General features: G+C 40.2%; 1 protein-coding gene across 1 annotated transcript in view; it reads left to right on the top strand.

Annotated features, from left to right (window-relative positions):
• Positions 1 to 5,934: 5,934 nt before the first annotated feature.
• The window catches only part of acsf2 (acyl-CoA synthetase family member 2), a 31,791-nt gene continuing 11,512 nt past the window's right edge, over positions 5,935 to 26,213 (top strand). The window contains exons 1-10 of the mRNA XM_054598605.1: positions 5,935 to 6,205; positions 8,569 to 8,764; positions 13,311 to 13,439; positions 14,544 to 14,597; positions 14,694 to 14,812; positions 17,398 to 17,560; positions 18,531 to 18,626; positions 19,867 to 20,018; positions 23,497 to 23,588; positions 23,752 to 23,828. Of these exons, the coding sequence (XP_054454580.1) occupies positions 6,108 to 6,205; positions 8,569 to 8,764; positions 13,311 to 13,439; positions 14,544 to 14,597; positions 14,694 to 14,812; positions 17,398 to 17,560; positions 18,531 to 18,626; positions 19,867 to 20,018; positions 23,497 to 23,588; positions 23,752 to 23,828 (1,176 nt within the window). The 5' untranslated portion in view covers positions 5,935 to 6,107. The remainder of the gene's footprint in view (positions 6,206 to 8,568; positions 8,765 to 13,310; positions 13,440 to 14,543; positions 14,598 to 14,693; positions 14,813 to 17,397; positions 17,561 to 18,530; positions 18,627 to 19,866; positions 20,019 to 23,496; positions 23,589 to 23,751; positions 23,829 to 26,213) is intronic.

Genomic DNA, 26,213 nt, shown 5'->3' with positions numbered 1-26,213 from the left:
TGGTGGGGGTCCAAGAGGTTGTTCTGGTGGAGGTAGGAAGACAGTTGTTTAGAGACAGCGCGTTCAAGTGTTTTGGATAGAAAGGGTAGAAGAGAAACCGGTCTGAAGTTCTTGACATCAGAGGGGTCAAGTGATGGTTTTTTCAGAAGGGGGTGACTCTGGCAGTCTTGAAAGCCGAGGGAAAGCATCCCGAGACGAGAGATGTGTTGATGAGGTGGGTGAGGAAAGGAAGGAGTTCAGTGGCAATAGACTGAAGAAGAGGGGATCGGGTCAAGGGAGCACGTGGTGGGGCGGTTAGATGTAACAAGGTCAAGGACCTCGTTAGGGGAGAGGGGAGCAAAATAGGGTAAGATGGGGTGTGGAGAGGGAAGGGGGAGCTGAGGGGGAAGAGCTGTAGAGGGTAGAGAGGGAGAGGGTGGACAGGGAGAGGGGGCTGAGAGAAGGAGGATCTGATATCGTTTACCTTCTTGTCAAAGAAGTTGGCGAAATCATCAGGGAGAAGGGAGGAAGTAGGAGGAGGGGGTGGGGGTTGGAGGAGTGAAGAGAAAGTTTCAAAGAGTTTTTAGGATTGGAAGCAGAGGTTAGGATTTTCGAGCGGAAAAAAACCGCTTTAGCAGTAGCTAGAGAGGAGGAAAAAGTGGAAAGGAGAGATTGGAAGTTAAGAAGGTCCTCCGGGAGTTTGCCTGTTCTCCATTTACGCTCAGCCGCTCTTAGGCTCCGTCTATCAGTACGCACTGAGTCCGACAGCCATGGGGCAGGAGGAGTTGGCCGTGCAGGCCTGGAGGTGAAGGGACAGAGGTTGTCCAAAGAGGAGGAGAGGGTGGAGAGGAGAAGATCAGTAGCAGTATCGGGGGATAGGAGAGAGAAGGATTCAGGGTCAGGGAGGGCAGAGGTAACGGAAGAGGAAAGATCAGCGGGGGAGAGGGAGCGGAGGTGACTACGGGTAGAAACCATGTGGGTAGGTGGAGGAAGTAAGGGGGAGAGGAGAGGGAGAGGGAGTAGGACATGAAGTAGTGGTCCGAGAGCTGGAGGGGAGTGACAGAGAGGTTAGCAGTAGAACAGTGTCTAGTGAAGATAAGATCCAGCTGGTTGCCGGCCTTGTGGGTAGGAGGAGAAGAAGAGCGACAGAGGTTAAAGGAGGAGAGGAAGGAAAGCAGCGGTTCTAACTTATCAGTCTGGATGTTGAAGTCGCCGAGCATGATGAGCGCGGAGCCATCGTCATGGAAGTGCGAGACTAGTGTGTCAAGCTCCTCCAGGAACTCGCCAAGAGGGCCCGGTGGGCGGTACACAACAGCAATGGTGAGCTTGACTGGATAAGTGACAGTAACAGCATGAAATTCAAAAGAGGAAGGGGAGAACTGTGGAACAGAGACAAGAGAGTATTTCCATTTTGGGGAAATTAGCAGGCCAGTGCCACCACCTCGCCTCGCAGCTCTGGGAGTGTGAGAGAAGGAGTACTCATCTGACAGAGCTGCGGGTGTGGTGGTGTTTTCTGGTGTGATCCAGGTCTCAGTTAGAGCAAGAAAGTTGAGGGAGAGCAAGGATGCATAGCCTGAGATGAACTCAGCTTTCGGCACTGCCGACTGGCAGTTCCAAAGCCCCCCCGACACCACTTGCTCACCATGGGCTGAGAGAGTGGGATAGATGAGGTTAGTGGGGTCACGGCGCCTGGGAGTGACCCACTGTCTACGTGACCACCAGACAGAGGAACAGACAGAAATAGGATGCAGACACATGGTAGTCAATATAAACAAATTACTGACCCGTACAAGTACACGCTCGAGAAGTCTTTGCTTGACGAAGTCTGGCTTGAAAAAGTCGCCCTGTTGCCTTTGTTCGCCCTAGCCTTCGTTTGCCTGACGCTTCCAGGCAGCAGCAGTGGTTAAGGACCTACCTACTGATTGCTCATTGTCTGCCAGGAGTGTAAGCCACTCCCCCTAGCAGTTAAGAGGACAATTGACCTATTGAAGCTAAAGCACACCTCTCAGAGCAGTTCCTGATTAAAGGCACAGGAGCATCAAACACAACAGAGCATCAAACACTTCCTGATTAGAGAATATCAGAACAGTAGAATCAACAGAATCAGCATCAGTCACTAACCCTTTTTTAAGCAGGCTTGGTACAGTTTAAGATCAATTTTAAGAAAGCAGAGAACAATATACTTAGTCTATCCTAGCAGAATCAAGTAGTTCAGTATCCCTCCAGAGTCAAAATACACTTGGTACCAGAACACCCTAGGCCAAAGGTCTATGATCGACTTTGTAGTTGTGTCATCAGACCTACGGCCGTATGTCTTGGACACTCGGGTGAAGAGAGGAGCAGAGCTGTCAACTGATCACCACCTGGTGGTGAGTTGGATCAGGTGGCGGGGGAGGCTGCCGGACAGACCTGGTAAACCCAAATGTGTAGTGAGGGTGAACTGGGAACGTCTGGCTGAGGATCCTGTCCGCAAGGTCTTCAACTCCCACCTCCGGAATAATTTCTTGTGCATCCCGGGGGAGGCTGGGGACATGGAATCCGAGTGGGCCATGTTCAAATCCTCCAATGTGGAAGCTGCTGCTAGGAGTTGTGGCCGGAAGCCGATCGGTGCCTGTCGTGGCGGCAATCCGAGAACCCGCTGGTGGACACCAGCGGTGAAGGAGGCCGTCAAGCTGAAGAAGGAGGCCTTTCAGGCTTGGTTGGCCCAGGGGTCTCCTGAATCAGCAGGCAGGTACCGGTTGGCCAGAAGGGCTGCAGCTGCGGCAGTTGCTGAGGCAAAAACCCGGGTGTGGGAGGAGTTCGGCGAGGCCATGGAGAAGGACTTTCGAATGGCCTCAAGGAAGTTCTGGCAAACCGTGAGACAACTCAGAAAGGGGAAACAGGGCTTTTCTCAGGCTGTGCTCAGCAGGGGGGGAGAACTGCAGACCCGGACTGGGGATATTGTCGAGCGGTGGAAAGAACACTTTGAGGAACTCCTGAACCCGACCAACACGTCCTCTGTGGAAGAGGCAGAGTCTGAAGACTCAGGGGAAGACTCGTCCATATGCCTGGCGGAGGTCGTTGAGGTAGTTAAAAAGCTCTTCAGCGGCAAAGCACCAGGAGTGGATGAGATTCGACCGGAGATGCTAAAGGCTCTGGACATTGTTGGGCTGTCTTGGTTGACACGTCTCTTCACTGTCGTGTGGAAGTCGGGTACAGTGCCTGTGGAGTGGCAGACCGGGGTGGTGGTTCCCATTTTCAAAAAGGGGGACCGGAGAGTGTGCTCCAATTATAGGGGCATCACACTGCTCAGCCTCCCCAGGAAAGTTTACTCCAGGGTGCTGGAAAGGAGGCTCCGTCCGATTGTCCAACCTCAGATTCAGGAGGAGCAATGCGGATTCCGTCCTGGCCGTGGAACAGCGGACCAGCTCTTTACCCTTGCAGGTCTGTTGGAGGGTGCATGGGAGTTTGCTCATCCAGTCTACATGTTTTTTGTGGACTTGGAGAAGGCCTTTGACCATGTCCCTCGGGGAGTCCTGTGGGGGTACTGCGGGAATATGGGGTACCTGGCTCGTTACTACGAGCCATTCGGTCCTTGTATGACCAAAGTGAGAGCTGTGTCCGGATACTCGGCACAAAGTCGAGCTTGTTCCCAGTGCGTGTTGGCCTCCGCCAGGGCTGCCCATTGTCACCAATCCTGTTTGTGATTTTCATGGACAGGATTTCAAGGCGCAGCCGGGGGGAGGAGAGTTTCCGGTTTGGGGACCTCAGAATCACATCCCTGCTTTTTGCAAAGTCTTATTTTAATCTAAGCCAGTGGTAGAGGCAGCAAGGGAGTTTTTATAAAGTGCTCTCTAATCCTCTTGCCAAACAGGCATTGGCAGTTGCGCAACCTGTCATTTACGATAATTTGTTTGTTTTTTCAGCCCTACTCTGCCTCTGATTGGATAGTAACAGTTGCCTTTCTTGGCAGTATTTATGGCAAAAAAATTATAGCAGATTAACATGATTGGTGGATGGTTGATAGGTTGATTATTTAAAAGGATGGCAGCCTTCATGTATAGTGCTCTCATATAGAAATGACACTTTCCTGATTATTGGCGCCTAAGTGGATGGAATAAAGCTACAGATCAGTTTAAATTTTGATGTGGTTTCATAATTAAACCTAAATGTTCATATGGCACACAACATTTGAACAAGAACATTTGAAAGTGGCACATCATATTAAAAAGTCTAAGGTGGTCTAAAACACAAAGTAGTGCATTAGTAAAATATTTATTACCTGTAATGAAGCCTTGGGGGGAAAGTCTCTGACTGTCATTTGTGCCTATGCGCCAAACGGCAGTTCGGAGTACGCGGCCTTCTTGGAGTCCTTGGGTGGTGTTCTGGAAAGGGCGCCGACTTGGGACCAGATGATGTGGTTCTGTTGGCTTCTTCAGAACGGGACCTTCAGCACGCACTGGGGCGGTTCACAGCCGAGTGTGAAGCGGTCGGGATGAGAGTCAGTACCTCCAATTCTGAGGCCATGGTTCTCTTCCGGAAAACGGTGGATTGCACCCTCTGGGTTGGGAGTGAGTCACTGCCCCAAGCGGGGGAGTTCAAGTATCTCGGGATTTTATTCACGAGTGAGGGTAAAATGGAGCGGGAGATGGACAGGCGGTTCGGTGCAGCGTCAGCAGTGATGCGGGCGTTGTACCGGACCGTTTTGGTGAAGAAGGAGCTGAGCCGTAAGGCAAAGCTCTCGATTTACCAGTCCATCTACGTTCCAACCCTCACCTATGGTCATGAGCTTTGGGTAGTGACCGAAAGAATGAGATCGCGAATACAAGCGGCCGAAATGAGCTTCCTGCGTAGGGTGGCTGGGCTCCCTCCTTCGCGTCGAAAGGGGCCAGCTGAGGTGGCTCGGGCATCTGATCAGGATGCCTCCTGGACGCCTCCCTTTAGAGGTTTTCCAGGCACGTCCAACTGGTAAGAGGCCCCGGGGTAGACCCAGAACACGCTGGAGAGATTATATATCTCGTCTGGCCTGGGAACGCCTCGGGGTTCCCCAGGAGGAGCTGGAAAGTGTTGCTGGGGAGAAGGACGTCTGGAGGACCCTCCTTAGCTTGCTGCCCCAGATAAGCGGAAGGAAATGGATGGATGGATGGAAGCCTTGGTGGTTTAACGCCCTCCGTTCTGTGAAACACACCTTCTTTGTTGTTGATTCACTGTGCAGAATGATTGAATGTTTGACACTTGAAGGCTGTCTCAATATTTATCTTTTCTTCATTGTACTTACTCCAAAGCACACACACAAGGAGAACTGACTTTACGGTGAAGTTGGAGGCATTTTGTGTTCAGAAGTTAAACTTTTAATATGAAAAAAACTTCCATATTGCCAGATGTTTCAATGAGAGAGAAGCAGTAGATGTTATTTAAATGTTCAACTAGTTAAGCAAACATTTTATTATACCAAGAGTATTTTTATGTGTAAAAAGATGTCTTGATTTTGGTCACTGCTGCTGGACCTAATGATGCTTTTCTTGCATTGCATTTTTTTTATTATTATTATTATTATTATATTCCTTTATTGATCCCCATGGGGGAAATGTGGGTGTTGCAGCAGCTCAACTACACAGAACAGATAATAAATACACATATTATACAATAAAATAAAAATAAAAATAGAATAAAAATAAGAATACAAATAAAAAATGTACAGTATATCCAATGGGGGGGGGCTGGTCAGCATGATGACAGACTGTGGTCTCCGCTGTTGTTATACAGTCTGAAGTCTATTCTTTTTCATTATGCTTCTTTTATGTATTTAATTGTTTCCTTTTTTTATTCATTTATTTAGAATTGACAGCCTGACTTATTGAATTAATGTGAAATAGCCTTTTAAGTTATCTTATTTTGAAGTCAGTTCTTACAGCTGTTACCGTAATGCCTATTATAAACACGGATCGAGAAAACCCCCTGGGGCATGGCTCCAGCTCTGGAAAGTGGGACGGATCAAGGTCCGAGCAAGGAGCTGCCTTCCACTATAAATACCGTAAATTCCCACTGTTTAAACTTCGATTTTCTCCTGCAGAGTGCTTGGAGTTTATCTGAATAATACAAAGTTTTTTTAGTGCACAAGTTCCTATTGAGCTGCAGCAGAACACGCAATGATCCCCAAGTTTGCAATGTGCGGTGTCCTTTCCAGATCTTTAAGAGTTCTGCAGAGACCATGGACACAACAACCGGGATTACCTGCAGCGAGTCGGTGAGTCACATGCCAATTATGTTGATCACTTCCACTTTTAATGTATTCCTTAAAAACATCAACTTTCTCTGTTGGTCGGTAACATTTTGGGGTTAAAAGTAACAAAATGGGTTAATGTTTGCTTTGACAAAATCACATGATTCTTTAGAGATTCATTTTCTACAAAACTATCCCATATTAAGTATTGCACAATCGCAACTGAGCATTACATTTAACAGCTATTTCTCTGCTGTTTTTGTGTGCAAATAATATAAAATAATGTAAAATGTTGGGAAGAAAATTGCTTTTCGAGACGGAAGGAATGGGAGGAGACTAAAGAGGCCCTGTATGTTGTGCAGTCCAACATACAGGGGCCTATGTATGTATGTATGTATATATATATATATATATATATATATATATATATATATATATATATGTATATATATATGTATATATATATATATATATATATATGTATATATGTATATATATATATATATATATATATATATGTATATATATATATATATATGTATATATATATATATATATATATATATGTATATATATATATATATATATATATATATATATATATATATATATATATATATATATATATATATATATATATATATATATATATATATATATATATATATATATATATATATATATATATATATATATATATATATATATATATATATATATATATATATATATATATATATATATATATATATATATATATATATATATATATGTATATATATATATATATATATATATGTATATATATATATATATATATATATATATATATATATATATATATATATATATATATATATATATATATATATATGTGTATACAGTACCAGTCAAAAGTTTGGACACACCTTCTCATTCAATGGTTTTTCTTTATTCTAATTTTTTTCATCCAAACTATGAAGGAACACATATGGAATTATGTGGTAAACAAACAAATGCTCAACAAACCAGAATATGTTTTATATTTTAGATTCTTCAAAGTAGTTGAATGAGAAGGTGTGTCCAAACTTTTGACTGGTACTGTATATATACGTATATATTTATGCATACCTGGATTATATTTGCATACTTTCACTTAAGTAGGATTTTCAGTGCAGGCCATTAACTTGTAGTGCAATGTTTGTATAGTGTGGTATTAGACATGTGGTCTAAAACACAAGCAGTCAGGTGACTTAAACTTGTGAGAGGTGACGGAAAGTACATATACTGAAGAACTGTCATTTTCAGTCAATGCAAATGCATTTAACAGTGTTTTTTGAGCCAGAGTACATGATAAAACCCATGCCTAAACCTTAACTAACTTATCAGTTCAACAAATGATTAAGGAAACATTGAACTTCGTAACAACCAATACACTGATTAGCACCTGATAATATGTTTCTAGGGGAGATTTAAAGGAAGGTACTTAAGTTGAAAGAGTTTTAACAAGGTGTGAAACATCAATATGAAGCGGATAAAAACTGTCCTCTACTACTGAATAAACATGAAAGTTAGTGGTAATATTTGAATAAATGATTACTCCTTAACGTCTGGCTACAGGCTTAATGGAAGGTTCCAGTTTATTAAATTGATCATTAATATCTGTCTATATGACTTAAATGACCAGAACAAGACTTTTTCAGAATTTTCTACATTTAGTTGAATGAAGTTTTAAAACATTCAACTTGGGCTGCAGCTAATGATTATTTTAATTATTGACTAATCTGATATCATTTTTTATATTCAAGTAAAGTTCCAGAAAATAATAGAAAATGTCAAAGGTGACTTATTTAAATTTCTTCTTTCGCAGTCCGATACCTAAATGTATTCAATTACTAACGCAGAGAGAAAACCTGCTTAAGGAATTACTTAGATCATTAATTGTTTATCAACATTCCGCCAAATAATTTTCTGTGGATTGAGAAATCCTTTTTGCTCTACATCCAATATTGATGTAAAATAGAATGTTTTTTAAAATGTAATTTAACTCGTCTTGAAAATCTTGCTGGGTGGCTTAACTTTGTGTACTCACACTGCTTTTCAGCCTGGTATCAACTTACGTTTTAATGGTGCTGATAGTTTCTGAATTGTCAGATATATAAAGTTGTGTGTCATCAGCATAGCAGTGGAGAGAAATGTCATGATTGTGTATTATTTGGCCAAGTTGAAGCATGTGGATAGAAAACAGAAGGGGACCCAGGATAGAGCCTTGAGGTACTCCACACTGCTACAGTACACTGTAGTTCAAGCCTCTATTCTCTGCACACATATTCAGAACTTTTTATGTGACTTGTGCCAACTGATAGGCTGCCAGTTTTTGAAAACATCTAACTCCTGTTTTCCTGCAGTGGCATTCATGTGGACTCTCCACCCATCATCCCGACACTCACTACCAGCTACGCCCACGCCACGTCTTCCACATCTCTGATCAAGAATACAGTCGGAGACTCCCTGCTGCAGACTGTGGAGCGCTGGCCGGACCGAGAGGCCGTGATCTTTGTTGAAGACGGAGTCCGCAAGACCTTTGCACAGTTACAACAGGATGTGAGTCTTTTTCTCAAAAGTATACTGTATATGTCCAGTCAGTTTGCCTACCTCCAGTCCCAACTGATGACCGTCAATCCAACAATGTGAAGGTTGGTTGAGGTTGGATTTTGTATATCGCTTGAAAAACACTATACATTTCAGCCATGTTTGCATGTTTTACGAATGGTCCAAAACTTTAAATTTGGCTCTTGAAGCTAAACATGAAAATCCTGGGAGGATTTTTTTTTTTTATTTTAAACCTGGGTTTTATTCTTATTCTTGTTCTGTAGCTTTTGACTGTGGGTTGTAACAACTTTTCACTCTCTGAATCCGAATGAAAGTGAATACAGAAAGTAGCGCCCTGGATTAGCTATTTTTGCTAAACCACATATTGCTTTACAGCCCATATAAAGTGAGAGAAAGTTATGGGTTTCTGCCGGGCTTCACCTTCTCTACCTGTGGCTGGACAGTGTAAATGCAACCGCTGCTACATTCTACCATTTAATATGATAGGGAAAGTTGTAATTTAACCTTAAACCTAATTTTACTACCCAGCTGTAATACCCTGTCCCTCTATGTCAATAGAAGCTGGAAGCAAGCCTTCCCATGCCTAAATCAATCAAGACAGTTACAATTAGCTGTCAAACTGTTTGTGAACAAAAGTTAAACATTACAAAAACACATGTTGGTGTTCGGGTTAAGTTGACTTGTCATTACACTCCAATTCCCCCTCCCTTAGTATCATGAACTCAAAGTAGTCACGCTTTAGAACAGCAGTTAGTGATTTTTGAGGCTCTTTTTTTGCTTATTTTATCTGACAAGGAAACTAAACATTTTTGATTTTGAGTAGGCTTAATAATGTCCATGTTTTCTCCAAACCTTAATCACATTTATTGGAGGACACCTTTACTTCCATCTTCACTCAATTGTGCCCGTTGATCAAAATATATCATTTATTTAGGGGAATGTCATTATATAAATCAGATATAATTAAAGGATTTTAACTCATTTCATCTGATCCCACTAAGCTCCGTCAATCAAAGGGTTACATAAGCCTGGATCTAGCCAGAGAGGCAAAACATAGGCCATAAAAATGTAAGTATTCATAACAATAATACAGTGTTACTGCTTGTTAAACTCATACACACCTACAGTGACAATCAAAAGCAACCCCGAAGGGTATATCAACATTATTTTACCAACAAGAGCTGGATTTTGGCATACAGTATGTCAGAGGACACTGTTTAAGAAATCAATGACTAAAACTGAAAATGTTGAGGTGTTGTGGGAGACCCTGGCAGTTATTCATTTATCTACAACTCATTTTATACAAAGTTCATGTACAGTGGGTACGGAAAGTATTCAGACCCCTTTAAATTTTTCACCCTTTGTTTCATTGCAGCCATTTGCTAAAATCGAAAAAGTTCATTTTTTTTCGCATTAATGTACACTCAGCAACCCATCTTGACAGAAAAAAACAGAAATGCAGAAATTTTTGCAAATTTATTAAAAAAGAAAAACTGAAATATCACATGGTCATAAGTATTCAGACCCTTTGCTCAGTATTGAGTAGAAGCACCCTTTTGAGCTAGTACAGCCATGAGTCTTCTTGGGAATGATGCAACAAGTTTCTCACACCTGGATTTGGGGATCCTCTGCCATTCTTCCTTGCAGATCCTCTCCAGTTCTGTCAGGTTGGATGGTGAACGTTGGTGGACAGCCATTTTCAGGTCTCTCCAGAGATGCTCAATTGGGTTTAGGTCAGGGCTCTGGCTGGGCCAGTCAAGAATGGTCACAGACTTGTTCCGAAGCCACTCCTTTGTTATTTTAGCTGTGTGCTTCGGGTCATTGTCTTGTTGGAAGGTGAACCTTCGGCCCAGTCTGAGGTCCTGAGCACTCTGGAGGAGGTTTTCTTCCAGGATATCTCTGTACTTGGCCGCATTCATCTTTCCTTCAATTGCAACCAGTCGTCCTGTCCCTGCAGCTGAAAAACACCCCCATAGCATGATGCTGCCACCACCATGTTTCACTGTTGGGATTGTATTGGGCAGGTGATGAGCAGTGCCTGGTTTTTCCACACATCCACACATAACGCTTAGAAAGTTCAATCTTGGTCTCATCAGACCAGAGAATCTTATTTCTCATAGTTTGGGAGTCCTCCATGTGTTTTTTGGCAAACTCTATGCGGGCTTTCATATGTCTTGCACTGAGGAGAGGCTTCCGTCGGGCCACTCTGCCATAAAGCCCCGACTGGTGGAGGGCTGCAGTGATAGTTGACTTTGTGGAACTTTCTCCCATCTCCCTACTGCATCTCTGGAGCTCAGCCACAGTGATCTTTGGGTTCTTCTTTACCTCTCTCACCAAGGCTCTTCTCCCACGATTGCTCAGTTTGGCTGGACGGCCAGGTCTAGGAAGAGTTCTGGTCATCCCATACTTCTTCCATTTAAGGATTATGGAGGCCACTGTGCTTTTAGGAACCTTGAGTGCTGCAGAAATTCTTTTGTAACCTTGGCCAGATCTGTGCCTTGCCACAATTCTGTCTCTGAGCTCCTTGGGCAGTTCCTTCAACCTCATGATTCTCATTCACATTAATGCGAAAAAAAATGAACTTTTTCGATTTTAGCAAATGGCTGCAATGAAACAAAGAGTGAAAAATTTAAAGGGGTCTGAATACTTTCCGTACCCACTGTAGATAAGCATTACTCTGTCCCACAGCTGGAAGTAACTCACATATACTAATTTACTACATTTTACTTAATCTTTTTTTTTTTTTTCCTAATATTCTCTCCCGGCAATTTTTTTTATTGGACAAACAATAAAGAAAAACAAAAATGTGCAAGAGAGAAAAAATAATGCACATTTCAATACAATACAAAAAAGCACATATTTAGTCAGCCCAACTGTCTTCAGACAATATTTATTGTCCTCAATTCTGATAATATTAATTCTGACATATTATATATATCATTGCTGACTGTATTTATGAAGAGGATGCTGTAGCTTCCAGTAGGCCTTTTTTTACAGGACAGCAATGGCATGTCAAAATGTCTGCTGTGAGAAATGTCTTCTTCAAGAGTCACCTGCTTGTAGAGTCCTGTTCAGTCTGTAAACTTTCACCTAGTTAACATTTCAAGAAGTCAAAGGGATATCACAGATTGGTGTCGTTAACCTGCACAAAGAGAATAAAATAAAATAGCTTTTAGATACCAGCTGTCCTACAAAACACGATGACTGAGCTCTTCTGTAATGTGATTTATATTTTAAATACAACAAGTAACTTTATTTTCATCTACTAAACACTTAAAATCTATAGTGTTTCTATTATTTTTTCATATTATTATTATTCCTGCGTTGCTGTTTGTTATCTCTGCTCCCTACTAGTTCATCCATCCATCCATTTTCCGTAACCTGCTTATCCAGTTAAGGGTCGCAGGGTGCTGGAGCCGATCTCAGCTGTCAATGGGCGAAGGCAGGGTACACCCAGTCTGTCGCAGGGCTGACATATAGAGACAGACAACCACTCACGCTCACATTCGCACCTACGGGCAATTTAGAGTCTTCAATGAACCTTAGTTGCATGTCTTTGGACTGTGGGAGGAAGCCGGAGAACCCACACTGACACAGGGAGAACATGCAAACTCCACACAGAAGGTTGTCTAGCCCGGGAATTGAACCCGGGCCCCTCTTGCTGTGACCACTACACCACCATGCAGCCCTACTAGTTCAGTCTTCCCTCATTACAGATTAAGATAAGATAAAATAAGATAATACTTTATTAGTCACACAGCAGGGACATTTGCAGGATTACATGAGCGAAGTGGAAAGTGCAAACAAACATTAATGGCTTAATAAAGTGAAAGATGATTTTCTTTCATATTGCAGAACATCATAACTGTTCTAAGTGCTATAGTTGATATAAGTACACCAAATACTTTTTTCCTTACAATATATGTAAGGAGCAATGCATTGTTTTGTAAAAAGGTGTTTGTTTGTGCCTTAACATCTCTGAACTCAGTGTAAATGGAGGGGTTAGACTTTGATCTTAACAAGCAACTTAAGGTGACAAAGTGAAAAGATGAAAACTCCGGAACAATTATAAGACTCAGATATTCAATTATACGTTGAAGCTGATTTTTCAGATAATATTTTGTGGCATTACAAATGAATTGCGAGAGAGACGAAGAATTATAATTTTATCGGTAATCTAGTAGAGTAATATTTATATTAATATTAAAGCTACTACGAGTAACTTTAATCTTGTGTTGATTTTGGCGGTCCCTGTGGAAAACAGTGGTAGTGTTTCCGAGCACCAGAGTCCCTTTAGCCTCCCTTCCAGAGAAGAAAGGCTCTGCTTCTGGCCAGAGGGGGCTAACATTATATTGATTTCATTATTTGACTCTTTATTTACATTAGTTGTACTTTGCCATTAATTGTGCAACCACTGAGAAACTGTCAGTAGGATGAAATTTATATCTGTGGGAACTGTGCAGGTGCTTTGAATTGTAATTACCTTCTTCTCAACAAAGACGTTAAACCTGTTCATGCTTCTGTATTGTCTCTTTAGGTGGATCAGGCTGCAGCAGGGCTGCTGGCACTTGGACTGCAGAAAGGAGACCGCCTCGCTATGTGGGGACCCAACACCTATGAATGGCTGCTGTTCCAGTTTGCCACAGCCAAAGCTGGGATTATACTGGTGAGTCAAAGCTACGGCATTGAGCACTGGCACGAGGACAAAAACGTAATAAGAGAAACTCTAAGTTGATGCTGTCAGAAAGATGATATCTCTTCTTCCCTCTGAGCCAAAAAGCTCCAATTAAAAACACATTAATGAGCCACAGTGTTGCACTGGATGACAAACAAATGCACTATTTCCCCCTGTTTATTTGAGAAAAACGACGTGTGTTTTAGCTGTTTTAGGATATTACTGAGCCCGAGGACGAACACCGAACAAAATATAGAATACCATCAGCCTTTGTACTTTCAACGTATTATTAATGGAATATAATAAATCCATCGTGAAGAAAAGGTTAGTTCAGTAGTTTATAAAGGTGGTTCACAGGCCTACACAGTGGAGAAGTATTACAATGAAATTCTTTGATCGGTTTGATTAAGAGGAAATGGATGTTGTGTTGGAGCGGATAATGCTTATCTCGCCAAAATCTGGAGGCAAAATATAATAAACAGATTTCAGAAATAAGACCAATATGTCGACTTATTGACTAAGAGGGGTAAGTCTGAGAAAAAAGCTAAACAAAGTGGAGGACAAACAAACATCGCTCACTTTTTATCAAATATTCTATTGGTTAAAACTTTTATTAACAGAGATAAAATTACTCACATTTTGTCAGCAATTTGTTCTTAACGCAAAAACTCATTACGTCCTTTAAATTTAGTAAAGTTTTTACAGTGAACAGCTGTTTGAGCAATTAACTGAGTTTTTAAAAAAAATAAAACTGTAAATTTGTGACTTGTTTTTTAAAGATTTACACCTTCTGATAAGAGAAAGAAAGATAAAAGGATTAAAAAAATAAAGAATAATAGCAATTAAAAAATAATAAATACATATTCGTCACCAAATGCACTTAATGACAATCAAATACAGTGAAAATGTCTGCACATAGTGGAAGGTATTGAAGCATTCAGGCACCTTTAACTAAAATAGTGTTGGTGAAAAAAGCCATAAACAGTAATAAAGTTGCACATATCTCATTAGCATTTTTGTTTCACTTTGGCTGTTGTCCAACTTTCAGTGTGTTTCCCATCATGAGCAGCTGTTTACGGTTTTACCACCCAACAGGTGTCTTTGAACCCAGCGTACCAGGTACAGGAGGCGGAGTTTGCATTGCGGAAGGTGGGTGACTTTTACTTACCCGTCTTATCTGGGGTTTTTTCTCTGTTGTGACATTACATCACATTTAAGGTGGATCCTCTTCTCCTCTTTTCACAGACCGGATGTAAAGCTGTAGTGTGCTCCTCACAGTACTTAACTCAGAACTACTGTGACATGCTGAAGCAGTTATGTCCGGAGATCGAGACGTCCGTCCCGGGGGACATCAGGAGTTCCAGGTACAGCCGCTAGTGCTCGCCTGTCATCATCACTGCTTTTGAACTCTTTAACAGTTCTGTACGTTGCAAACATCTAATTTCCAAAAAAACTTTTATTTTCCGTGCAAACGAATAATTTCTCTTGCATCATATGCTCCAAACAATCAGCAGAATAACAGACAAACATTTTTAAAAACATTTGCGCGGAAACCATCAGAAGACACAACATAGGAGCATCAAGGAAAAACACATCTGTTACCGTCTTGCATACACACACACACACAAACACACACATTCCACATCCAAAATGTCTTCCTGAGTGGCCGATCACATTGAGACACGTCGCTAGAAAGGTGTCGCTTGAAACACTTCGAGCAAATACTTTACCACTGACTACCTGTTTTGATGACGGTAGATGGTGTTGGAACAATCATTGATATCAGCAAAAGATTATTACGATGAACAACATAATCTTCCCGTCCTCCTCATCCAACAACAGAGCAACAGCAAGAGTTCTAATGTCTGTATTAAATTCATTTTTGCCCCCTTTATTTATATTGATCGCCTGGTTGCGTTCACACTCCCGCTCCCCTGGCTCATCAGCTGTTTTGCTCGACTCACTTTGCCACAGGAGCGTTTTTTGAAGCGTCTGAGCCTGTTGGGACGCGTCTTGGTGTGACCGACCCCTGAGGGCCCAAAGGGCCGCCCAGAGGGGAAAACCAACTCATTGTTGGTCACACAGGATGCATAACTGTCATGTTGACGTTTTTGTTGGATGTTGACTGCCTTGAATGCGTCCTCAAGGTGTCTCTTGTTTGTGTCCTCTCAGCTCCTTGTCTTTTCGTTTCAGCTCCCATGTGCCTTTGTTTTAAAAGCTTATTTTCTAGGTTTTTGTTATTTGTGTACAGGTTTTGGGGGATTATAGACTGTACACAGAAGGTTGTGTAATCTGTTGTCACTGTGCAAGTTGCATCTACCTCAAGTCCCTACCTCAGGGTTTTTTGCATTCCAACTTAATTGTATACGTTGGAATGCGATTCACCACATTGTGGTCAGAGTTGGATGTTAGTGGTTTGCTCCTGGATAGATTTAGGTTTCAATCCAATGCAAAGAAGTTCAAAGGTTACACTTTGATTTTGTGCTGGCAACGCATTAATGTAAACACAACTCTGAACTAGAGTTTGTTTCTAGGGTCTTGGTGACAAAGTAACTATTTGCAGGACCACAATAATAACTCAAATAAATTGTTTTGCATAAACGTCAGTTGGTTGATGAACAACTGTAGCTAATGGCTAACATGCTAGCAAGCCAGGAAATAATAGTGCCAGTCAGCTGCTATAGCTTTCTGAGTTTCTTTCTGTTTTCTATTTTTGTTATCATGATCATTATACATGATAATATAAAAGAAAAGAGTGTTTGAGGAGGGGCAGAAAATCTCCCTTAGATATTGTTATTCAAAAAAACCTTGACTCCTGTCTCATAATAACTTCAACCTTTCCTCTCTCGGGGAGCAGTTTATATTCTGAAAGAGGGGCAAAGGTTTATGGTGCATCACAGCTGATAATCTACATTAGCTTTAGATTTTGGATTGCATGTATCGCCGTTCCTTTAAGTACATTTGGGTGTTTTTAAACGCTGCTGTGACGAAGCCTTAAAGCTAGGGTGGGCGAAAACAGCCGTTGAGATTCCGTCGCGTGCTCTCTGGCCTCTCCCTGCCACGCTACCTGCTGTAGCTCCTCCCACCGAACGTCAGTTATGCGCGTGCATTGTCTTATATATAAGACTGTGCCTCCTAGACTAAAAACTATTCTTGATAACCACATTGGTGGAACCACATCCTTTCAAGTTTTCTTTGAGACGATATTTGCTTTAACTTTCCGGGCTGAGGATTGATACCATGAGCGAGTTTAACATTAAAAAGTTACAAGGTCTCATGTGAATTCAGTTACATTGATAGGAAGACGAAACACGCAGGGACGCACCAACGTCGTTGCCAAGGTGACCGGACAGTCCCACAGCCAATAAGAACGGAGAATCGGAGCCTCGCTCTGATTGGTCAAAGTGTACATGAGCGGTGGCAATTTTTGGGTGCGGCCCACAGAGGCAGGGGAGAGCAAAGTTATGAGCAGATATTCTCAGAGCACTTCACCTACATATAGCTGACTGGCTATTAGGACAGTTTTGCCAAATATTACAGTAAAGAAATTAATTAATTAATACCCACCCTAGCTTTAAATACCATTTTTTTTGTGCTGATAAGTGAAAAAGTCTTTTGAGGCAATGGGGCCACGCCAGGTTAATTGGACTCCTGACCTTAATGTGTGAAGCATTGCACTGTTGATTCTACATTTTCAGAACATTGAGTAACTTAAGCAAGATTCATAGAATGAACATTAACACACTGCTTTAGCGGAGAGTGACAGAGTCAAAGCCAGGTTTCCTTTCAAAATTTATGATTATTTGATATTAAATCATTTACCTTACTTTTTAGAGGAGCAGAGAGATCTAGTGTATTAAGAGTGAGCTGCTGAATACTAAAGTGTAACTTGAAGCTCTTTACTATCAAAACATGGCCCACATTTCTTTGTTTGGTTTCCCCCCCTCAGACTCCCAGACCTCCGCACTGTGATCCTCTTGGATAGACCAGAACCAGGAATGTTCTACTTCAAGGACGTGATGCAGGCCGGCAGCAGCCAGTACATGCAGCAGCTTCAGGACCTGCAGAAGACGCTCTCCTTTGACGACCCCATAAACATCCAGTTCACATCGGTAACTGTTGCAGAATTACTGCTGACCTTAAAGGGATAGTTTGGATGTTTTGATGTGGGGTTATATGAGGTAGAGAGATGCACGGATTAATTGGCTGCAGGTCAGTTTCATGGTCCCAATTTTTTTGCCGGTCACATTTACACCCACGGGCCACTGCTGCATGATAAATCATAGATAAGCCCATAATAATAATAAATCACAAGATTCAGTTACTGTATTTAATTCCCTAACAGCTAAAGTTAAAGGAGGTTCCATTGAGTTACATTTTGACGCGTTCAAGCTCTACTCAGTAAGAATGAGTAAAGAGGGAGGTAAATTACAAAGTGATCATGATTTGTTCAAATGTAATCTTGTTAAATGTATTTTTGGCGAGAAACATGAATGAAGACAGTTGTTTGGAGGAGATGTTCTCACAGCAATATATATATAAAATAGATATTAGAGACTTGTTTGACTTCCTAAACATTGCTCTAAGCAGCTAATAAGACATTATTAAAACTTATAATTCCTAAACATTGCTCTAAGCAGCTAATAAGACATTATTTTTTTTTTTTTTTTTTATCAAAGCAAGTATATGAATAAAAATACAATCTTTTATTTCTTTATCATTTTAATTGTGTGTTTTTATGCAAAGATGACAAAAAACTAGGTGCCAGGTTTTATTAGGAAAAATATTCTGTTAATATCATACTGATGTTTAACCAATCAAGTACCGGTAGTTAGATAATTACGTTTAATAACAGACTCTAGATACATTAAAGAATCAACTAATATTAAGAAGAGCTGAAATGAATTATTCGATCAACAGAAAATGTATCGGCAACAATTTTGATTTGTTTAAAAAGACAAAAAAAAACTTGTTTATAAGATCACTGAATGTTCATCATGAAGCCTATGAGAGTCACTTTTACATACTGAATCAATCCATTTTTATTGCTTTTTAAGTATTTCTGTGATTGTTTGTTACCAGGGAACAACTGGGGCTCCAAAAGGTGCCACCCTATCTCATCACAACATCGTCAACAATTCCTACCTCACTGGGAAGAGATTGGGGTACACCTGGAATGTGAGTCTTTTACCCGACACGTTGTTTTAATGTTTTCATTAACCTCTTCTAACCAGTGAGCAGATTTAGATTCAGAGAGCTGACCAGTTGTAAAGTGAGTTTGAGAGGTGGTGTGGTATAAATGTATACTTACTTAAAATCCCCAAAAGACCAAAACCAAATGTGCACGTACCTACTTACATGTTATATATGATATCTCTTCTTCCCCTTAGCCATATATCTCCGTTAAAAACACACCAATGATCCTCACTGTTGTTTCTTTATCACAATGAACACACACACTCTAGTTCATTTTGACTCAATCCCGAAAACACCATCCTGCTGCCACAAATACTCTCTTGAGTAGCAAATGTGGATTCATTTGCTGCTGAAAATAGTCCCAACAAAAGTAGACTATTTCCTCTTGTTTGATTAAAAACACCAGTGACCAGCTGTTTTTCGGAGATTACTGAACCTGGACCTACATAAGTTGTTGACAATAAAAAAAATACGGACTACCATCAGCTGCGACCTTTAACATATTATGTTACTAAATGTAATGTTAAATAATCCACCCTTAAATAACTAATTCGTTCTGTTGTTACAACCTCAGCAGAGGAAGGCGCCTCAGAAAATCTTAAAGAGACACAAAACGACTACAAAGCGTAACAAAGTATAACAATGAAGGTTAAAGGTCGGAGTAGTTAATGTGTAATTTTGCTTATTAAAAAGATTTAAAAATTAAGAAAGTCATTGATGGATAACAAATACCTTCTTGTAACCAAATGAACTAGCTACACAAAGTGGAGTGTAAACAAACTTTTTTCACTAAAATCATATTGGTGAAAACAGCCATTAACAGGGATAAAGTTGCACTTATCTTGTCACCAGTTCGTTCTACAAGTACATTGTTTTTTCTGCCTTTGTTTCCTGTTGAAAATCCCCAACAAACTCCCTTTTTTCTCCTTTTTGAGTAAAGTTTTTTTATTTGTGAACTGCTGTTTTAGGAAACTACTGAGCCTTTTATGAAAATGAAACTATGAATTTGAGAGGATATTTAAAAGATTAACACTTTCAGTAGGAACCGTTGAGTTTAGTGCCACAGAGAAGGAAAAAAAACTAACAAGTTGTTAAATTTTGGTCTTTAAATATTTAAAATAACTGGGGTAAAGTCATACTGAAACAGGAAGCTGTTGCCACAAAGTTGAAGGCCGTTGTCTCAGATTTTGACCCTTTTGTCTCCTGGTTTTTTGTCCCACAGCCTTACCACCGTATCTGCATCCCTTTGCCTCTGTACCACTGCTTCGGCTCCGTGGGTGGAGGAATGAGTATGGCCATCCACGGCGTGAGCCTCGTGTTTCCCTCTGTTAAGTACAATGCTAAGGCCAACCTAAGAGCTCTGGAGAGAGAAAGGTAAAGTCAGAAATGTCAGAAATCCTTTGGCCAAGTCCGTGAACTTAGTCTCAAAGAAGACTGTGTAAAACCTGAAGATCAGAAAGCTGTTTGAACTTTTAATATCCTGTAAAAAAGGGTTTGGATGTGCTCAGAGTTTAATCACCATTATTTCTGGAGCCTCCTTTTTTCATGGCTGTTAGAACAATTCAACCACAAAGTGCAAACATAAAGCAGTTGTGCAGGCAAAATGCTCTGCATTTAGACAGAATTAAAATGTCTTCAATATCACTTCCTTAACATGATGCAGTGGAGCTTTTGTTACAGAAAGTGCACAGAGCAGCGGAATGTGCTTTAGCTCGTGTGAAACAGTTTTAGGTCAAAGGTTCAAACTTATTATTTTCATTGTAAGAGGTCTGTTCAGCGTTAGTTTCTGTTCCTCTGATCAGTTGGAGCCTCCCTGGGTTGGATCCGATTTCACATGTTGTTTTGTTGCTCAGAGAAAGAGAGACGTGACTCAACAATAATTTCAAAGAAACCTCTACGTAGCTCCAAGGTGGCAGAACTTTTGTAGTTGTAGTACATATTCAGAAAAATATTGGGAGTCACAAGTAAATGTTAAGTTTTGAAATCGTTAAACAAGAAAATTGTGTTTTTAGACCAGAAAAACACGTCTCAGAAATTAGATTTTATAAAGAAATAATTACTCAACACATCTAAACAGTTCTGAATCTGCTGCTTTAAAATTAGATTTAAAAGAATTCATCACTTTGAAACTCTTAACACACTGCACGGCTTAAGTTTCCACTTTTAAAATATTATGATGTTATGAGTAAATCTTTAAATAAATAAAGCCGAAATTGGCAAATAATGGTTTCTGTTCATGGCCAAAAGGTCCACTTAAAAGATTACGATGTAAATGTAAACATAAGATGTAAAAAACTGTAAGTCTAATATTAAGATATAACCAAATTGGTAAAATATTAGTGATTGTGCAAAGATGTTGCTGTATTCACACTGAATCAGGCAGACAGTAAGCAGGAGGACGGTGAAATAAGGAGAAGCCAGAAGAGAATAACGGCAACAATAACGGTAAACGCCACTGCTGCCAAAAATTTATAATATATAAACTTTTTGTTGTCCTCTGTGAAGGAATTTACATCCGTTTGTTACTTTGCTCCTTCACACCGGAGAAAGTTGATTGAGTTTGCAATAAAACATTAAGAGAAAAGCTGCATTTAAAAGCTTCATTCGTTACTAGACTGATTACACAAAGTTATTTAATTTAATATATTTTATCACATCACCATAGCAACATACAGTGGGTACGGAAAGTATTCAGACCCCTTTAAATTTTTCACCCTTTGTTTCATTGCAGCCATTTGCTAAAATTTCTAAAAATTTTTTTGCATTAATGTACACTCAGCAACCCATCTTGACAGAAAAAAACAGAAATGTAGAAATTTTTGCAAATTTATTAAAAAAGAAAAACTGAAATATCACATGGTCATAAGTATTCAGACCCTTTGCTCAGTATTGAGTAGAAGCACCCTTTTGAGCTAGTACAGCCATGAGTCTTCTTGGGAATGATGCAACAAGTTTCTCACACCTGGATTTGGGGATCCTCTGCCATTCTTCCTTGCAGATCCTCTCCAGTTCTGTCAGGTTGGATGGTGAACGTTGGTGGACAGCCATTTTCAGGTCTCTCCAGAGATGCTCAATTGGGTTTAGGTCAGGGCTCTGGCTGGGCCAGTCAAGAATGGTCACAGACTTGTTCCGAAGCCACTCCTTTGTTATTTTAGCTGTGTGCTTCGGGTCATTGTCTTGTTGGAAGGTGAACCTTCGGCCCAGTCTGAGGTCCTGAGCACTCTGGAGGAGGTTTTCTTCCAGGATATCTCTGTACTTGGCCGCATTCATCTTTCCTTCAATTGCAACCAGTCGTCCTGTCCCTGCAGCTGAAAAACACCCCCATAGCATGATGCTGCCACCACCATGTTTCACTGTTGGGATTGTATTGGGCAGGTGATGAGCAGTGCCTGGTTTTCTCCACACATACCGCTTAGAAAGTTCAATCTTGGTCTCATCAGACCAGAGAATCTTATTTCTCATAGTTTGGGAGTCCTCCATGTGTTTTTTGGCAAACTCTATGCGGGCTTTCATATGTCTTGCACTGAGGAGAGGCTTCCGTCGGGCCACTCTGCCATAAAGCCCCGACTGGTGGAGGGCTGCAGTGATAGTTGACTTTGTGGAACTTTCTCCCATCTCCCTACTGCATCTCTGGAGCTCAGCCACAGTGATCTTTGGGTTCTTCTTTACCTCTCTCACCAAGGCTCTTCTCCCACGATTGCTCAGTTTGGCTGGACGGCCAGGTCTAGGAAGAGTTCTGGTCATCCCATACTTCTTCCATTTAAGGATTATGGAGGCCACTGTGCTCTTAGGAACCTTGAGTGCTGCAGAAATTCTTTTGTAACCTTGGCCAGATCTGTGCCTTGCCACAATTCTGTCTCTGAGCTCCTTGGGCAGTTCCTTCGACCTCATGATTCTCATTTGTTCTGACATGCACTGTGAGCTGTAAGGTCTTATATAGACAGGTGTGTGCCTTTCCTAATCAAGTCCAATCAGTTTAATTAAACACAGCTGGACTCCAATGAAGGAGTAGAACCATCTCAAGGAGGATCAGAAGAAATGGACAGCATGTGAGTTAAATATGAGTGTCACAGCAAAGGGTCTGAATACTTATGACCATGTGATATTTCAGTTTTTCTTTTTTAATAAATTTGCAAAAATTTCTACATTTCTGTTTTTTTCTGTCAAGATGGGTTGCTGAGTGTACATTAATGCGAAAAAAAAATGAACTTTTTCGATTTTAGCAAATGGCTGCAATGAAACAAAGAGTGAAAAATTTAAAGGGGTCTGAATACTTTCCGTACCCACTGTATAACCATGTGCTGTGTTTCCCGTCCTTCTGGAGTCTGACTGATTCCATGTGAGTGCACTATTAGACAAAGATTATTTTACTAAACGTATTTGACATCGAGAGTTTAAACAAGGAAGTGCCATGCACATATAATGCGATTTCTTAGAATTATGCTTCAGCCATATTCTAGTTTCATGTCAAACTGTCAGAGAGGGAAAAGGTCAATAGGCCAGTTATTTATGTCACTTTACTGTTAAGATGACCTCTCTGCAAATACACAACTTTGCCTTTGACCTAAATCACACAGTGTCATAGCGACAGAGAAGAGCAAATGGAAGTGAATAAGAAAGGAACTAATCAAAGCATTCAGGCACATTATGTAGAGTTTGGAGGTGGAGCCACAAGTTTGCTGTTTACTTTCAGCAAATTTGCTGTCTCAAATAATGTTTTTGAGTTTGAAATGAAAAATAAAGACATACCCATTAAAAAAGAAAAAAAGTAAATTCTGGACTAGCAGTTGGAGTTTTATTTTTGCAAGTGAAAAATTATGCATTCTGTTATTTTGTCTTTTTCCCCTCACAGGTGCACCTCTATCTACGGCACCCCCACCATGTTTGTCGATATGATCAGCCAGCCGGACGTGGACAAATACGACTTGTCGACAGTCAATTCAGGTGAGAAAAAAAAAGAATATTCTGCTTTTATATATGCAACAAAAAAAGAAGGGACCATTTCAATGATATAAAGCCTTTTTTTCCTGCCTATAGTTTGTTTTTGTCTGAGAATATTTCCCTAAACTTTCTCAGGTTTCATGCTCTATTTGTTTGTGTTCTGTAGGAATCATCGGTGGCTCCCCGTGTCCTCCAGATCTTGTGAATAAGGTCATTTCTGTGATGGGCATCAAGGAAATAGTTGTGAGTTGATTCAAATATCTGGAATATAAGTGTTATTTTCGATTATATAGGAACAAAAAACAACTGAAAAAATCAAAAATGTACTTTAGTTCACAAAATGATGCAGTTCAGCTCCTAAACACCAGGGGGAGACAAATCCTTACAGAAACCTCCGTTACATTTAGCAACAGCATGAATATGAAGTAATTCCTGTTGGACACTTTAAGCAGAGATCCAACATCAGCCATCTTGTAAAACAGTACATATGTAAAAAAAAAAAATTTTAAAAAAACAAGGAGGCTTGATTTTGTAAAAGGTTTATTGGATGTGAACACCTGCCACCACTTCCAAAAGTCAAGGAAATGTAAAGATATTGAATATACATAAGATATGCATAACAGTCAGCAACCCTCCCAGCTGATGTGCAAGAAAATCTTTACTTTTTCTTTACAATTTTAATCAGTGAAATGTTTGAGAAAATGTTAAGTATGTTACAAAGATTTTGCATTAAAGTAAAGACAGAATAACACAACGTATCAATCAAATTATAGATTCATTTCTTCTTATCAAAAATAAAGATGCTAAAAATTCCTTCATGCAGGGAATTTGTAAGTTGATTAAGCTTATAATACCCACATCTTCAAAGTTATTAGACTTATTGTCTTTTAGGCGTCTTGGAAAAACAGGTCTTCTTCAACTGATTTGTTTTTGTGGTCACTTTTAAACGTCATGGATGTTTTTTTCTTGGTCGGTGAGGAAGAAAAAAAACAACATCACAAAATAGAAAAAAGGATAAACGAGTGTCGCTGCCAGTTAGAGTGACAGTTTGAGGATGTTTTAATAATTCCTCATAGTTTGTAAGATGCGTTTCTTTGCCTCTTTATCTGTTTTTGGAGCCATTGTTGATTTATTGTTTATACAGGTAAACACCAAAATAAATGTCCAGTATATTAAAGCTGCACTAATAATTATTCTTTTTATCAAGTTGGATCAAATTAGTACGTGGAAAGAGTTCCCTTCAACTTTTGTGTATGAATTAAATAAAGAAGATATAACATGTTAATTAGTGAGTTTTAAGGCGCTGATAGGAGTATTTTGTAACAGTTGGATGGAGCCACGCTAGCTGTTTCCCTCCGTTTTCAGTCATTATGCTAAGCTAAGCTAACCAGCTGCTGTCAATAGCTTTATTTAACTCTCTGTAAGAAAGGAAATAAGAATATTTCACAAAATGTTGAACATTTCCTTTAAGTTTACCTGGTTTGAGTTTACATTATTTCCATGCTAATCAAAACATTGAAACTTTATTGAACATCATCCTCATAACATTCAGTGTGTTTGTATTCACTGTTTATCCTGAAGATCCTGAATGCACCATGAAAAGACAACAAGTTCCTTAATTAACTCAAATGCATCCTGTATTTTGTATTATCTTCAATTATTTAAATGAATAGTGAAATTAAAGGTTACGTCTCAGATCTATAAAGCTCTTGATGTGTTTGGGAGACAGACAGAGCAAGTGTATATATATATGAATGTGTCATTATTTGGCAGATGAATAGATGGACAGTCTTGAAGTAGAATATGTTAGCATTGCTTTTCGTTGCATGTGTAGCCAGTCACCTGGACAGGCTCCTCCCTCGGCGTCCTCCTGAAGGAAAAGACACAAAATAAGCAGCCAAATTAAACAGCCTGCCGTCCAACCCAGAGACCATGACCTGGACTCAGTGTACTGGACCTCAGGGCCAACATGGAAAAGTTCAGACTGGGACAGTAGGAAGACAGAGAGTTCTGTGGTTTAGAGAGAGAGAGAGGGAGAGGAGAGAGAGAGAGAGAGGATATAAAATCATGCAAAGCCGACTGTGTGTCGGTCCAAAACCAACTTCAACCTCAAGTCGTAGTGTCTGAATCCAATGATGCATTGTACGGATCTGCAGCTGAAAACCTTCACACCAAACCACCACAGGAGGGACATTTCTGTTCTTCCGTAGTGAAGAACAGAAATGCACCTCATCGAAACATTTAACTGAACTAACATTTATATGAAGGTCAAGTGTTTACTACTTTGTCACAAACGACTCGTGAAAATTGTTTTCTCCAACATGTTGCTGCTTTACGAGTAACATTTTGAAGCCCCCATGTGTAAGATTTGAAGACACGTTAGCATTTATACACTTAATTTGTTTATTGAATGTGTTTTTGGTTAGATGCCTGAAGAGATTTTAACGTTTTGTTCTACGATATAAAACAGGTCAGTAAATACCCCTCTGGTGAGGTTAAAAATAGTCTAAATGAGTCAACTAGGCGTCCTCACCAGAACACTAGTCCTCCTTTAGCGTCCTTTAAATATTTGTTTGCCACAGAGATTATTTTCTGCAATAATTCAAAATCCAATTGGATCCAATTTTT

This window comes from Anoplopoma fimbria, chromosome 5 (genome assembly GCF_027596085.1).
Source record: "Anoplopoma fimbria isolate UVic2021 breed Golden Eagle Sablefish chromosome 5, Afim_UVic_2022, whole genome shotgun sequence".
Taxonomy (NCBI): domain Eukaryota; kingdom Metazoa; phylum Chordata; class Actinopteri; order Perciformes; family Anoplopomatidae; genus Anoplopoma; species Anoplopoma fimbria.
The sequence above is the reverse complement of the archived record's forward strand: the minus strand, read 5'-3'. Positions and strand labels throughout refer to the sequence as shown.